Here is a 16,884-nt window from a genome sequence, read left to right as displayed (position 1 = left end):
GCCGGAGCGGCGATGCGGGGAGCGGCCGGGCGGAGGCGGCACAGCCCCGCCGGGAGCCCCGGGCAGCGCACAGCGCCGGGAGAAGCGGGGCTCACCCTGCCCGAGCCCCCCGCCCCGGAGAAACGGCCCGAGCGGCGGAGCTGGGCACTGGGAGCCGGCCCCGCACTCACAGCAAGCGCTCAGCGGTACCAGCCCCGCACTCACACCGAGCGCCCGCCAAGGCAGCACCGCTCCACCGCGGCTGCCGGCACCGGGCGCTTCTTCCGCGGCGGCCCCGGGGGCGGGACGGAACCCCCGCCCACCGCCCCACCCCGGCCAGGTGCGGAGCGGACACCCCGCGGGCAGGGCAGGGCAGGGCAGGGCAGGGGCGGCTCCCGCGGGGCTGACGGCTCAGGGGTTCGGCAGGTGCAATGCAGCTCCTCATCTTTGCGAATCGCAGCTCCTGCGCATCGCCTGCCTTCCCAAAGGGGAATTGAGCTGCGTGTCACCCCGGAATGCTGACAGCGCGTCCCACCCACGCGCTTTTAGGAAATTGCATTCACCTTCTGACATATAATTTTCTGAGGTGAAGGAGTTCAGGCAGGAGCCGTACACAGCTGGGTTACAAACCCCTCATCACCGGGAGCTCATGCATTTCTGAATTCCACAGCAGGACCCAACAAAGAGCCAGGGAATATGGCCTCTGCCGCCATCACCTCTTGTCTGTATGGCCCAGGAGTTCTGTAAGCTCCCTTTCACCCACTGAGATCACACCCCAGCTGTTCTGTGATTGTGCTGCTGAAACGCCGGATGAAAGCACACAGGAACCTCCAGCCGCAGGCAGTGCAATTCCAAAGCAGCTCCCATGGCATCCGGCTCCACCCATCCTGCACCCTCGGAAGGGTCAGCTGTGAGGCAATCAGAACCACCACCTTCAAAAACCTTCTAGTGGTTTCCCACACCACGAGGCCTCACCTGAAGGTCAGATCAGCATCAGAACCAAGAATGAGAAGCTGAAGTGGCAACAGTTGCATGAGTCAAACATGTTGAGAGCACCTGCACTCTTACTGTGGCTGGGCCACCTGCAGTGTCCTTTCCCAGAAAGATAGAATTAAATAAAAAATGGAAACACCCCCTCAACTCATCAGTGCTGCAGACCAGCCTCCTCAGCTCATGATTTCCCCAAAAGAGACAGCCAGGATGAGAGCTGTTATGTGAAAAGACTAAGACAGGAGGTGGTCTCTGAACAGGAGCAGCCAGCAGATGCAGGGATTTTTCTTCTCAGAGCTGACAATGCCATCAGCATGAATCAGACTGGGAGCTGGCGGACACTATAAAATCATTTGTGTTTTATATGTGGTATGTGCATACATTTAGATATGTCCATAAAGGCTGGAGAAAATGACAAAGTAGCAACAATTACAGACATGGAGCAACCACCATGTACAGCCATGGCACAGGGCAGAACAGCAGTCAAGCAACAGCTGGTTAGATTTTGTCCTAATTCCTTTATTGGTCAATCCAGAACGGCCAAGTGACATTTTCCACTGTGCACACTTCTGAGCAGGAACTGTCACACTCTGCGAGCAGGACCAAGCTTCCTTGAAGCTTTCAGACTGCCTGGCATCTGCTGCCTGGCTACTGCCATCCATCCCTTCACGTGCTCTTATGTCCAGTGCACCTCTGCTATTTTGCACTCTTGGTGCTCCTTTAGCACAGCCCAGTGTGAGACAAGCAGAGCTGGGTGTGCAGAGGTGAGGTCAGCCCTCTGTACAGAGAGGGTATTTAAAAGAATCCCAAGAAAAATCTCTGAATGTAACCAACAGGCTTTTGTCACTTACAGTGTGTTTGACCCTACAATATGCAATGACTCGGGGCAAGTTAAATGGTTATTCAGAGTTGCATTTAAGCCCTGCAATGGCAATGTATTCCAAGTATGCCCTTGATGAAAAAGAAGAGAAACAGAGTTTTCTCCTCCAAATCTGGGAGGGTGTGGGGGAAAGTCTCTCGTTAAAGGAATGAGTAACTCAGTATTTGTAAACCATGAATCAACTCACGCCATCCACAAACTGAAAACTGAGTATAAGTGGTGATTTTACTACCACAGGTTTCGGCACTACTATAGCAAAGACAACAGACAACCAAATGATAAAATTTTTTTTTATTATTCACTTTTGAATTCTTTTACACTTTCCTGATTATTTTGTGTAAGGTGAAACTAGAACTGTTTAAAAGACATACACAAATCTAGTACATCAATAACCAGGTATTTCTTTTTGCTATACTATTCTCACAACCACGCGTGTGCTAGGCAATATAACCGTCACAGAAGCAAACTTTAGGCAGAATACTGGTCAGTAAAAACAAAGCGAAAAGAGCTACCAGATATACAGACAGGCTCGGTTCCACATTCACTACTGCATTTATCAAGCGCCAAGTATTAACTGCACAATTTGTTCAGCTAGTAGAGGGGAGTTTTAAAATCAGTGCATGAAATTCTCTTCAGCAGACAGATGGACAAACAGATGGATCCTATACCTAAGTGGAATGTGAAGGCAGGGGATGATACCACGGGACTGATAGGTGACTATTCCTAATCTTTTCCACTGCATTGTTCACGCAACTCTTACTAGGTTTTGTTTAATGGGACATGTTTGAAACATGACAAGGTGAGGACATTTGGAGCTCAAATATTACAAGCATTACAGATGTGTGGGTCTGCATTCCAGTACGAGATGGGAAATCCTGAATATTTGAGCCAGTACTTGAGCCAGTTTCCTGGTACTACCAAAGAATGGCAGACAAGAGCTGAAGAACACAGCAGCACTGGCAGCTCTTGAACACCCAAGGAAGAAACCTGTCCTTGGTGAGGTGCAGGCCTCATCCACCATTCTGACATACCAGGAACCAAAGATGTATACGGGAGGATGATGCATATGGGAGTCCAAAACTGCTTTAATGGAGTTTAAACAGGTGAAAGGGTCAAGGATGAACAGAGTCCAGTGGGATAATAAAGTGAACTAAAAGATGGCTCAGTGGATTATTTTAAAAGTTTTCAGGATAAATTGAGAATGGGAATACCATGGGGATTTTGATTTACCTAAGAGTAAAGTAATGCAAAAGTGGCAGATCACTTCATGGTATCATTCAAACTAATAAGGCCATTCAAAAAATTGAATCTTCTCCTATTGCAAGTCCATGGCAGCGAACCAAGAATATTTACTACTGAAGAATATCTAAGTTGTAACTAGGTAAAAGTTATTGCTGTGGGAAGGGGCTTAGTCATGCATGTGGTATGAGCATGAAAGCACTTTGAGAAGTCAAACCCCAGTTATCTGCCAGTGTAAAGAGTTTGGAAATCAAGCTGCTAACTCCCCTGTTTCCCTCCTCCCCAAAACAAAGCCCATCCCCAGAAAGACAGGATTGACAAAGTGAGCTTTTGACTGAAAGTGGTGCCTCAGACTCGGTTACAAATGTCTACAGAGTGTGCCTGTTCAACTACCTCATAGCAGTGTCCCTAACTGGAATGCCATACATTGGATTGTTTTCCTTCCATGCCCCAGTGTCGCAATAGAATCTCTATAACTTTCTGTACAACTTTACAACAGAATTGTACTTCAACTATTTTGGTGCCAAATTAAGCTCGCCAGTTACATAATTGATGTCTACTTTTCTACCAAGAAGAGTTTTGTAAAGTCAATTGCAATCACAAAACCCTTTATTATTATTATCATCACAGTGTTCAGTTAAAAATATAAACACGGTAATCGGAACTGTAAATGTTCAGAATAGGAAAGTTCGGAATGCCATTGGAATACCCGACCTCCGCTCTAGGTACACAAAACACCAACCAACCGGTTTTACCCCACAGACAGTTTTTGCTACGTTGAGGTTGTGAAAGTCAATGTACTATTCTTTTTGCTTGTCGCACAAAGGGATTATGTGTAGGATACAGGGTGACATTGAACATATAGTGAAGCGTGACAGCCATTAGTTCTCTCCCTCCCCAGCATCCCCTTCATCTCCCTGGTTTTCCGACGTCCATAGCTGTAAGGAAATACAAACACGAGTTTATGCTGGAAGCACGGTTAATTACAATTGTCAGGAAGGGGAATACAGCGTAATTAGTAGTAGCTGTGCAATTTTCTCAGCTAAGAGCAATGCAGAACTGAACTTAATAGTAAAGCTGAAGAATAATAAACTAGAACATGAATAAAAGATAAGCAAGAAGCTAGCACAAGCCAGAAGTTTCACATAAAACTGTTGAGAACAAACTCTACTCTGTGTTACAAAAGGAATCTGAGTTTGTTACAGCAGTTAACAAGTGATTCCTAGTTTGAACAAGCAAGTCTAACTGGTCTGGTTACAAAAAGCATCGCAGTTAACACATGCAGTTAACGCCTCAGAAAAAGCTTTTAACGGCACAGAACCGCATCAGCTTTCAGATGCTGAGTCCCACTTCAGAGTGCAGCAGCCTAGAGTGCAGTGGTTTGCCCCATGGTACTCACAGTGAGGTTGTCCCTAAGCAGCTGCATGATCAGGGTGCTGTCTTTGTAGGACTCTTCATTCAGCGTGTCCAGCTCTGCTATCGCTTCATCAAACGCCTAAAAACATAAACACAGCCCTTTCACACTCAGCTTCCTGAAGTCACTTCTGCTTATACAGAGCTTAAAATCTGCCACATTACTATCCACATTCTATAAAAAAGCTTCCAGTATTTTTCTTTCCCACCACAAGAAGAAACGTAAAACAAAGTGAGCACCAGATCCTAGACAGCCCGGGGAAAACAGAAGTCTTCAGGGGTGTCCAGATAAAAGCCCAGAAAAATGTTACTAAATGCCAATACCAAATACTGAAGAGGCAAGAGCACTCTATGTGTCATGCTGAAAAATGGTTCACATAGCTTCAAGTCAGGTTTAAGACAACATTTACAAAAAAGGGACTTTCATTAAAAAGGAAGGTCTCCCTGGTCTAAATAAGCAGTGAAAGACAAAGGTACCATTACTTGAATGAGTACATATTTAAACATATTGCACACGAGTCAGTAGACAAGAAAATGGAACACAAGACTTTTCGACAGTGGGGAGGAAGGTTTCCAATTTCTTTTCAAAACAGCAGAGGAAATCAGGTATGTTCCACTAGAGATTAACAAAGCCATTCTTCCCATCCATCTGTTGCACATGAAAATCAATACTGTGAGTCTGAGAGCCGTAACTGCTATTTCTTCATTCAGGTTTCAAACAGATGTAAGCATTTTAACTAAAAAAGGCAAGAACAGGAGCAGCATTTTACAGCACAGCATCACTTCTTGCTACAAAGTCTTACTGAAGTGCATATTAAGAACACAAATATTCACCTAATGCCATGTTATTCAAGGTATTACCAGACAATTTTCACAGACACAAAAAGCTCTATTTAGAAGACTAATCCCATTTTAGGAAGAAGGCTAAGGAAAAAATGACTGGCTATTTGTTTGCCACAACCCATCACAAAAGCTCTTTTTGGTCTCTGGAGAGAGAGGCACACATGCATATGGATAACAGGGACATTTAGGGCTACAAAGACTGGCACACAGACAACACCTCATGTACCGGCTAAGTACTTCAATTTAAATAAATATTTCACTTTAGAATTGCTAAATTAATTCAAGTGTTTTCAATTTTGACACAAACACATTTTAAGAGAATTAGGTGGACATTAAAGAGAGGCAATTTGTCTTCCCTGTCACTGGAACAGCTGCAGTAGCAAATTAACCTTATCCAAAGCTAAGTTAGTCTAGCAAACCAACTTACCTGAAAATATACTACAATGACAACCATTTTATGACAGCATTTTTAAGGAATTTGATATGAGAAAGCATAACCATCTACAAAGTGCTACTGTAACCATGTAATTACCTCCTCAGCCTCCACAAAAATTGGTGATATGAAGAGTCTGCTTACCGTCTTTGCCAGATTACAGGCTTTTTCAGGAGAATTTAGGATCTCATAGTAGAAGACAGAGAAATTTAGAGCCAAACCGAGTCGAATGGGGTGTGTTGGTTGCATCTCTTTCTTGCTAATTTCAAATGCCTCCTGATAAGCTTGCTGGGAGTTTGCTACCGTTGCTGCAAAGAAGCAATTACAACCACATAAATACACAGTACACCTCTCTACTTCACTGGGGAAGCAATTATATTCTTAGCCTAGACTACCATGCCACCAGAAATTCATGCAATTTCCTATGCACAGACACTTCTTTCAATGTTTTTACATGCAAAAGCCTTCCACTTGCTGAACAATTAATGCTGAAATAGTTTTTTTAGTAGAAACTTGAAATTCCAACCAATCTGAATGGACACAAATTCTACTTAAGTGTTCTGGTTTAAAACATTCATTTTCAGCCCAGCTGAAAAAGTGATAGTTACCAATAATAAATCCAGACAAAACCATATGGGGAAGAAGAGGTAACTAAATGCTGCAGTTAGGTCATGAACTTTGTATTTCAGGTTGGGGTTTCAGAGCAAAGCCAACATTCCCTTCCTGGCTAATGAGTAACAATAAGCTCCATACTGACATCAAGCTAAGTTTGCAATTCATGGACTACATCAGACACTCACAGGAATTCAGACAGTTGAGCACTGCTTTCCCATTTCAGAATTTATGACTTCAGAACCCAGAAGCCCAATATCCCATATTTGTATGGGGAAAGCTTGCAAACAGTGCAGACTTGAGCTGAATTCATAGTTTAAACATGAGATCAAACAAACTCAGCATTTTCTATGAGAAAGTAACCTACATTCTGCAGGAAAATGATTTTACACTGCCACATATGCTTGAAAACTTGCTACTGTGGTCAGGGGCTACAAGCAGAGTTTGACTGTATTGATGAACATATGCCAATTAATTTCAGTGAAATCTTTCTCCAGAAGTGACTCACACTGCACCTATCTTCATAATTACAGTGCAGCAGTAAAAACAAATAAATACAGGATGTTGGGGAAAAGAATACAAGTGGGTTTTATAATTTGATTCTGCTTGGTCCACAGAGAGAGAGAGAGATTTCATTTCTACTTACTTTGCTTATTGTCCCCAGATGCCACCTCTGAGAGGTATCTGTAGTAATCACCTTTCATTTTCAAATAGAAGACCTTGCTTTCTGGCTGTGTAGCATTGACAATAAGGTATTTATCCAGGAGTTCCTGAGAAAGATTAAAAAAAAGTAGTGTTTCCTGAGTCATAAAAATAATGTCTGAAACAGAGCCTTTGTTACAATGGTGAGCATGAACTGTTCAAACAGTAACAATGACTTCTGTCATGGCTTACGCAGACTCCTGTGATAATCTCTTTGCCTACTGCTGTCTAAAGTCTGGGAAATAAAAGATAAACTCCTTGTAGCCTAATCTATGGAGAGCTGAAAATGTGCTATGTTGATCCTACCCACAATTCTCTCCTGCAGGATCTGAAGGCTATCAGGGCTTAAGCCTGCTGATGCAAACCCACATCCATGACCAAACTAATGAAAAGCACCAGCTGGAAATTTGGAAATTAGCACATCTGGTCACTTTTGCTGCCACACATTTGAATTCTATGCAGAGCTGTGAAATTGTCCACAATAAACTGATTCTATCTCCAGCTTCAGCTGAAAAGTTTGACAGTGGCACAGGGAGCACATGTACACTCAGAAAGAGATGAAAAGATTTGACTGCACTGACAGCATCTGCTCCTGATTGATCTTAAGCAAATGGAACAGCAATAAAAGGAATCCCTCCTGTATGAGTGAAAGAAAGAGCAAAATCAGTCCTGAAGAAGAACTAGACACCTTCTTCATGAAAAAAGGTACTAAACAAGACTCAGGACATCAACACTCATTAATTAAGGAATTTAAACAGCAGGCCTTTTAGCAGGACTCATGTCAGCACCCCAGATCTAAATTTGTTTTCATGGTGAACCCCCTCCAGCCAGAGCCAGGGGTCTTCAACATGGCCTGGTTTGCTTTTTGCTGCTAAAAAAAATATACTCTTTTATAACAAATTCCCTAAGAAGCAAGCTAAATGACTTAGCTCCATCATAGGAGCTAGAATTGGACCCAAGTATGTAGCTATGCAAAATTATTCCCCTGCTAAGGTGCTGCAGTGTCTACAGCACTACTAAAATTCCTTAAGCCTCTCTGAAGAATGCTGCAGTACTAACTACTGTTATTTTTGCTGTTGGATTATTACCAGAACATCATTGCAGATATCCTGCAATTCAGCCTCAATTTTCTCACGATATTCTTTTCCCATCTGCTGTTTCTTCTCGTTCCTCTCTGTTTTCTGTTCGATGCTGGAAATCACACGCCAGGACGAGCGGCGGGCACCGACCACGTTCTTGTAGGCCACAGAGAGGAGATTCCTTTCTTCATTGGACAGCTCATGTCCCTGCTCAGTGACAGCCTTCATAGCAGCAGCCATGTCATCGTAACGCTCGGCCTGCTCAGCCAGCTTGGCTTTCTGTACCAACTCGCTTTTATCCATGGCTGTCCTGCAATGAGTGAGGAGTAAAAAGAGAGAAAAATGTCTCCATGGTCTGCACTGGGGAAGTTCATGCTGAAGCAGATCTTACAGTCAGTAATAAAAGGGAAATCTATCAACTGTAATATAGTAATACAAAGGGTTTCTTTTAAAAAATGTATTTGACCTTTTGCCAAATGTGTATCATTTCCATGTGTAAATGACTAATGACAACCCTGAAGATATGAAAGCATCATTCTTCAAAATGCAGCAAAAGTCATTTTGGTATTAAGCACAGCCCTATGTGAATCTCTCCTCTTTCTACCAGCCACAGCTTACTCAGCTGGGGAGATATTAACCAAGAAACCACCAGGTTTCTGGGGCTTTTTCAGGTTTGTTTGTTTATTGTTGCTGTTGTTGTTTGTTTCCCTCTACTGCAGTACAAGAGCAACTACTTAGGAGCACTGAAGCACTGGACAGCTCCTTCTGACACTGAAGATTTTTGGCAAGTTAGAGATGTTTCTGTGGGTTTACATAAACCATACTCAGGAAAGCTGTAGTGTTGGCAACTATGGAAAGTGCATTTATAATGTTCTGCCAGAAAATAAAGTGGGTTATTTTGCATATGCATCAACATTCACACAATGGATGACTCTACCCAGTTAGGGTGGCTGCAGTCTCAGGTTTTCAAGACCTTTTAAATAACATTGATATTCATAAAAACTGAATGGGATGTGGCCCACACAATGGTCACTGCTACAAAACAAAATGCTTATATGGAACCAGTTTGTTTATCATTTTTGATAAAGCAGTTTAGCAACCAAAGCTGTGAATGCACTTCACATGGCCACAGGGTCACTGAAGAGCTTATGTCAGAGAGAATGAAAAAACTACCCAGGGCCAGGCTCACAGGAGAAAATAAAGAAGCTTCTTTGCATTTATCAAAATGGACCTCAATACTTCACAAACTTACAGACAACTCAAATTAATCTGTAAAAACTCTCCAGGTGAGCAGGTTCACTTTTGGACACATCCAGAACTGTTACTCTCATCAGTACCAAGCATAATTATTCTCTCTCACTCCTAAATCCTAATCAGGGCTCACACTGTCTAGGTAAGTTGTCAGGCTGAGGCTTACAGCCTAAAAAGCACTTTAAAACAAAATAAAAATCAAACAAGAATAGTAAGTTTACATTTGTATTTCACAGACTTCTGTTCATTACAGAAGCACCTATAGCCCTATTAGAAAGAACCAACATGCTAAAAGAGATTGCTGCAGCCTTTTTGTTGGCTCTCATTTTTGAAGATTCCAGTCTGACAGGCTTCTGATGGAGAACATCTTGCACACACTACTCAGCGTGTATTTTACTCCAAGGATCACCTACCACACTATTATAGAGGAAAACCAGTCCCCTGTACCAAATCCTCAAACAGGACAATGAGACACAGACCCAAATTCCAATTGTGATACCTTCCCAAATTCACACACTGCTCACACTGCTGAGGATGAGTCCCAACTACAAAATTATTTTGAGCACATTCTGTACCTCCAGCTGAAGATATTCCACTTTGGCAAAAAAACCAAATCACCCAGGATATCAAGTAAAAAAATTGTTATTTCACATTAAGAGTTCCTGAAGTAAACCCAGCAACCAAATGTACCTGCTCTGTATCTGCAAGTCACACTCACTCCTGCTTGTGTTTGATCCTTTGTAGATTCTAATACATCCATCCTCAAAAGGCACTCAAAGTAAGGACAAGGAATATTACAACCAGCCTCCTGGAAAGGGATCTTTTACTGGTAAGTAAAGATGGGCTCTGGTTCAGCTGCATTTCAAGTGCTGTGTTTAAACCAGTGGATTCTGGGACCTATTTAAAGGTGCCACACAGACCGCAGATCAAAGCCCTCAAATTTGTTTTCATGACAGGGTGACTGTGGGCAGCAATGTGACAACTTGTGGCAAGGCACGATTCATTTGGTTCTCTCTTTCCCAGTAAGCTTTTACCCTGGGGATATTACCATTGGTTTGCACAGGCTTATCAAACAGCCAGCTCCTGATGATGGAAAAGGTTAAGTGGGATTTGTGATGTGCTTTGTTTCTTCCTACTTGAAAGGCTATCACAGCACCAATGCAGAACAAGCCCAAGGAAATCATCAGACCATTTCCCCTTGAGACAACCTATCCCACTTTTCCCTGTCGAGTCCTTCAAACCTTGTAAACCATTCCCTTAACTCAGCACTATTTGCAGACTGTGTGCTCAAGGCAGGAAGTAATTTGTGAGTGTTATTTCTCCAGTCACTCACTAAAATCCCAACATGAGCAAAGTACACCTGAAGAATGCTTTTTACATTGCAAGAGACAACTTTAAACAACAGGACACTGAAACTAAACCACTTCAGAGCACTTTTAGTTTCTTCATTGTCTGTACAGCTTCTAGAAGTATTTCTACTGCAAACAGCTTATCTTTTCCTCTTCTTCTCATGGAATGTGATTGTTATGTGGAAGCAGACTGCTTGTTGAAATGCAGAGGCAAGTAGCTCCAAATGAATTTACATTTTGTCATTGAAAAGTCACTTAGTTTTATCTTTGATCTGCACTTTGCCAATAGTGGTCTAATCTGTAGACAAGTCATCTGTGCAGAATTCTGTTTACAAACAATATAGTTTAGTTTTGAAAGGGTGCAGACTTTGTTTTATCAAGCTCACTGACATATTTATATTTAGATGCAAGACAGTTCACAGGAGTCAATCGGTTCATGTAAGGGCACATGAAGGAAATCACACAGGGAATTGCACATGAAGGAAAACACAAAGACCTAATGGATAAAAGAGATCCAGAAATCAGTTTAACATATCAATTATACAAGTAAAATACCAGCACAAAGATTAGAATGTTGCTTCTCATCAAGCAACTTTCCTCAGCAAAGTAACTAATTTATGCACATGAAAGTCATTTATGCATATATGAAACTCAAACTCATCATTAAAGATGGAACTTCTGAGTACTTCACTGGCTTAGTTTTGACACAAGAATTCAGTGTACAGAGGCTTGAGTTTAGTTAATTTGTGTTAATATCTGTACTGTTAGCAGGCTTGCTATGAAACACAAGTATTATTCAGTAACATGGATTTAACAGAACTCAAATGCAGTAAGAAAATCATTGCCCACACCAAAATATCTGCCAATGACAGTAAGCCTACCATTCCTTCCTTCCCAGGATGCTGCATAAAGGAACACTTAAAATCCTCATTTGATTCTCCATTGCTTACCTTGTTAGAAGCTTGGAGAGAGCTTTGCAGAGCTATGCTGGCTTGAGCTCCAAAAGAGGGAAGTGTTTGCCAGAAGGAAAAAAGATACAAGGAAAGGAGTGATGTTTGAAAAGGCAAAGAAGCAACTATCAGTTATAACTGGTCCCTCCCAGGGAGGAGATGAAAGCCACACTCTAACAATGGACCAGTGTGCCACGGTCTGAAACAAGCAAAGCCTAGAGCTAAAAATACACCTAGGCCACACACAGAAGCCATCTACCAAAGGTTACCTGCAGCTAGGAGCAAAACACACAGAGGTGATGAACAGGAGGCTGACAGGAATGGTCTATTCTAGCACTGATAAAGCCATGCCATGGTGGCAAAGGGAGAAGAGGGAAGATGGAAAAAGGAGCAGAGACGTGCAGATCACAGCCATGGAGGAGTCCTGAAAGTTGCCTGTTCTAAGCAGAAGATTCTCATATTAGATGCATTAACACAGTTCAAATTCTTAAGACACTGTCTGCTTAAGAATCTGCACAACACAACTGAGCAGCCCTCAAAATAGAAGTGGCTGGACATTGTTCACAGTAAGGAATGCCAACCACTGCCCAGCAGTCAGAAATTTCAATCACCTGAAGTCCCACACTCGAAATGTAATTATTTTACTGTTTTTTCCATCTATCTCCCATACAGCCTAGAGCTCTTTCAATGTCTCTTACAAATGCAGAAGAGCATGTAAGCAGGCACTGTAAGTGCTTACTCACACTCCAGAAAAGCTTTACACCCGTGTGGAAAAGACTGAAACATATCACAAAGCACCAAAGGTGAAGGTCAGGACCTGCAAAACTCACTAGTTTGTAGCTGCATCTTTCAGTGAGTGGAAGATGCAGTGACAAGGGGATGGTGTGGCCAGCCTGGAGTCAGGACACCCATGGAGCTTTCAAGAGTGGATGGACACACAGAACTGGAGGTTCACATCCCATTAACAGCTGAGGGCTAAAACATGCAGCTACTGCTCTTCAGAAGACTGCAGGATTTTGAGAACTACAGCTTGCTCCTTAGCACTTATTCCATCTGCTCTGTAGCCTTTATTGGTTCCCATTCCTATGGGCTCTTTAGGACAAAGCCAAAATGAATCAGAACTAACTGTACCTAAAGTCTGTAAAAATCAAATAAAAACTGACACTGAAAATAATCTGGCTTATATAACATATTGAACTGACAGGACAATGCTAATAAGCTTACATTGGTCTGAAGTCTGCTGCTCTTGATGACCTGTTCTTCTGATGCTAATTAATTCATTGATTTTTGTGCACTGTTTTTCTCTCTACAGCAAGCATGAGAATCTATCAGACCAACACTTCCACTTTGTAGAAAAGAACTGGTGAGAAAGCAGTGTAGTTACTGGTTTGACATGCTGGTCCCTAATGAGTTGAGCAGAGCTGCAGGTTACCAGACCTGCAAATTTCACTGTGAGGAAGGAATACAAAGCGAGGTTTGGTGGAATGGGAGGCAATCATACCTCCCAGTCATAAGTCCACTCAAATTCTAACAGAAGAAGCAGCAGACTGGTACAGAATTTGCAGTTCAGTATTCCAACAATATGTGAACACACCTTATTTGATTTCTGGACAGGCAATTCATTCTGAAAATAAACATTCACGTGAGGTGAGTGGTATCTCAAATTACAGTTCTATAACTACAGAGAGTAAGAGCTCTGGGGACATTAATTCTAAAATAAACAGAAAATCATTCTCCACCATTCAGGTACACACATGCTGACACAAGTAGCTGCATGATGGGGATGGCATTCCCTGTCAACTGGACAATGCTCACAACATTTATTTTTTACAGGAAATGGAGTGAAACTCTTACAGTTGAATGCAAGCACCTTCCTTGCTTTCCTACAGTATGAGGCATTTGATTTTATTGGTTGTGTTTCTCTGGATGGTTCCCTCAAAGGCTACCACAGGTTGTTAAATAACTGATTGGAAAATGAATGGCTCTGGTAAGATCTGAACAGCAAAATCTTCCTGCCAGAAGCCTGGGTATAACAAGTTCAGTAAAATATCCTGCAAACATAATGAGGGAAAAAGGAACATGACTTCACAGCTGTGATATTCTTGCTGACCTTGTGCAGCACATAACTTCAGCCTCCTCTGCATCTACCCTGGCCTTCGGCTCAAATCTCTATGCAAATGTTGAGATAAAATTAACATTCTATAAAGCCATGCCTCACCCTGCTCTGGCCATCTGCTGCCATCATTACTTGTTGCTTCGTAAAATTGAATAAAATGACACTCAATGGTTTTCAGTCTCCACAGAGAATTACAAAATGCCTATGACCACTACCAACAGCATGTGGGGACACTGATATTGTATGGACATCTCAAATTTAGTGACAGCAGCCTTGTTCTTCCTAATGCCAGGCTGAAAAGCAGAGCTCTGCTCCTGCCTATGGCCCTTAGCTCAGAACAGCTGCATGGAGACATGCTGGCACTTCCACAGCACAACATCCCCACATGGCAACACCTTTTTGTTCCAACCAGAAGAATTGTTTTTGGCTAGAATCCAGGTGGAAATTGTGAGTAACCCCAAAAAATCTTCCCCCAGGCATAAAGTTCATGCCAAACTAATGTATCCATATCACAGGTAAATCAATTTTGTTAATGATAAACTGACAGTATTTATATTACAGGGTGGGGCAAGAAATGTGGCCACGTAACAGACACACTAGCGTAATGCCTGGTATTAGGATACCACACGGATCAGAGCAGGAGCTTGTACCTCATTAACCAAATAATTATTTACTGAGCTCCTCCTCATCCGAGTTTATTCACATGCATCACAAAAAGCTGCATACTGGCACAGGCCTGCTCAGGAAAAAATAAAACGACTCAACATCAAAATAGCAGAGATCAGAACATGCGGTACTGACATAATGAGGTTGAGAAAACTGCACCAGGCCCATCTGTGCAACGAGTCTATCACTTTATTGGTACCCATTTAATAAACAAAATATGATACAGGGGATATTTTTGCAGTCCTTTAATATGAAGGGAGAAAAAGGCACTTGAGTTCTTGTTTTCTTTTCTAGACCAGATTATATCTCATTATTGCTTTAAAACAAAAGTAAGCTCGTTTTTTTAATATAAAAGTATTACAATTTCTGACTGAGGTATCCTGCGTTAGTGAACATGTGAAAACACAAATATTCCTACAGCCACTGAAGATGTAAAACATTACAAACATTGCCAGAGTCTCTGATATTTTTCCATGGGAATTTAGCTTTTATGGTGCCGCATGATGTGTTATCACTGTAAATGTATTTTAACTATTAATAACGAATCTATCTGAAAGCAATCAATTGATACGGTGATCTTTACGCGAGATGCATTTATGCCACTACAGTGGTTGTGTGCCACTGTTATTTCAACATCCCTGGTTATGCCTACCTCAAACAAAACCCACAGCCATTAGGTCTGAGCTACTGCCCAACCTTTTTTGTAGGCTGGGACTGGCTTGAACCAACCTTCTTTCCCTGTGGAGCCCTCCCTAAACGCATCCCTATTCCCAAATGGGCACGAATGATCAAAATCGGAACATACTAAACGCATTTTGTTCCCGTCTAGAGCGCTCATACACGGCCATGACCACCGACGTGGGCCGGCTCAGGGGCACGGCCGCGGCAGCTGCGCTCTCGGGGCTGGGCACGGAGCTCCGGGCGTTGGGCAGCCCGAGGCCGGCCCAGCCGTGCGGCGGTGCGGGCTCGCTCCGGGCAGCGCCGCTCGGGCCCCGGGCGCGCAGCCCTTCCTGCCGGGCGGGCCCAGGTGAGCGCGGCCGCGCCCCGGGCACCGAGTGACTCACCGGGGCGGGGCGGGGCAGCGCCGGCAGCTCCCGAGGGGCGGCGCCGCCCGCCGGGGCCCGCCGGCCGAGGGTCGCACCGTTACCCGGCCCGGGGGACGCAGGAGCGGGGAGGCAGCACCGGGGACCCTCCCGCGGGGACCCCCGCACGGCGCGCCCGCCGCGGCCTGCGGCTCCCCGCGCGGGGTGGAGCGGAGCGGAGCGGGCAGGGCGGGGGCAGGCCGGGGCGGTCCGGCCCCGCGGGTCGCGATGGCGATGCCCCGCGATGGCGACGCCCGCCGCGATGGCGGCCGCGGGCCCTCACCTGGCGGCGCGCGCGGATCCCACGGGCGGAGGCGACGGCAGCGGCGGCCGCTCGCACGGACACGCGCACACACCCTGCGGCGCTCGGCCCCGCTTCCGCCGCGCGACACGCCCCTTCCGGCGCCAGGGGGCGCCACCGCCCCGCGCGCCGCCCCGGCGGGACGGTCACCATGGCAACGGGGCTCATCCCGCCCGGCCCGGCCCGGCCCGGCCCCGGGGCTCAGCGGGGCCTGCCCGCCGTGTGAGCGCACCCCGAGCGGGGAGAACCCCAGACACGGCCCGTGGGGCGCTCACACCCCCGCTCCCGCCGCTCTTTGTCTCCGCGGAGCTCTCCGGTACCGCAGGAAGTGCTGGGGTGGCAGTCCGGGCAGGGGGTGCTGCGGCCTGGAAGGGCGGCAGTTTCTCCGCCAACAAAAGAAACAATTTGTGGTTTTCTTGCTTTTTCGCGCTGCTGGACCTCTTGCCTTTTCTTTGGCTGGAGCTCGCGGTAGTCACAGAATCACAGGATTGATTAGGTTGGAAAAGACCTCTAAAATCATCGAGTCCGACCTGTGACTGACCTCCTCCCATGCCAGTTAGAGCGTGGCACGGAGTGCTGCACCCGGCCTGAAACACCAGCAGGGACAGCGACCCTGCCACCTCCCCGAGCACACCGTTCCAAAGGGACATATCCTCAGAAAACAGGCACTGCAGTTATTCTGTGCACCCTCAAAATAAAATTTCACAAATGCTTTGAATTGCAAAATCACCTCTAAATGCTGGTTTAGTTGCAGCTCTTCCCTGCAACTTCAGTTGCATATTTTCCCTGAAAAATGTCTTCCCTTCAGTTGCATGTTTTCACTGAAAAATCAAGATCCTTACTGGCTAGATAACTTTTATGCAACTAATAAACTACATTTTCCAGGGAAATGGCAAAAGAGAACATTTTTGGGGCATGAGGAGAAGTCTAGCTTGGTCTCCAAAAAGGAATCCAAGTAAAAGAGTTCAGTTTTGTAATCCTTATAATCCTTTTGGATAA

General features: G+C 44.5%; 1 protein-coding gene across 1 annotated transcript; it reads right to left on the bottom strand.

Annotated features, from left to right (window-relative positions):
• Window positions 1–2,125: 2,125 nt before the first annotated feature.
• YWHAB (tyrosine 3-monooxygenase/tryptophan 5-monooxygenase activation protein beta) lies at window positions 2,126–15,975 on the bottom strand. The gene is made up of 6 exons (XM_059480512.1): window positions 15,868–15,975; window positions 8,180–8,480; window positions 7,036–7,159; window positions 5,922–6,085; window positions 4,488–4,583; window positions 2,126–4,026 (listed from the first exon to the last, which is right to left on the bottom strand). Exons 2-6 carry the CDS (start codon window positions 8,471–8,473, stop codon window positions 3,970–3,972), a joined length of 735 nt encoding a protein of 244 aa, XP_059336495.1. The 5' UTR covers window positions 8,474–8,480; window positions 15,868–15,975; the 3' UTR covers window positions 2,126–3,969.
• Between the last annotated feature and the right edge of the window lie 909 nt (window positions 15,976–16,884).

The sequence above is a fragment of the Ammospiza nelsoni genome, chromosome 12, assembly GCF_027579445.1.
Source record: "Ammospiza nelsoni isolate bAmmNel1 chromosome 12, bAmmNel1.pri, whole genome shotgun sequence".
NCBI lineage: Eukaryota > Metazoa > Chordata > Aves > Passeriformes > Passerellidae > Ammospiza > Ammospiza nelsoni.
This window is presented reverse-complemented; position numbering and strand designations above follow the sequence as displayed.

Excerpts from the sequence above, each read along its gene's own strand:
- YWHAB (XM_059480512.1), bottom strand. The coding sequence starts at position 8,473 with ATGGATAAAAGCGAGTTGGTACAGAAAGCCAAGCTGGCTGAGCAGGCC. Across the intron at positions 6,086-7,035 it reads ATCTGGGGACAATAAGCAAA|CAACGGTAGCAAACTCCCAG; the intron begins GTAAGTAGAAAT and ends GCTTCTTTGCAG. Across the intron at positions 4,584-5,921 it reads CCTGTAATCTGGCAAAGACG|GCGTTTGATGAAGCGATAGC; the intron begins GTAAGCAGACTC and ends TTATGTTTTTAG.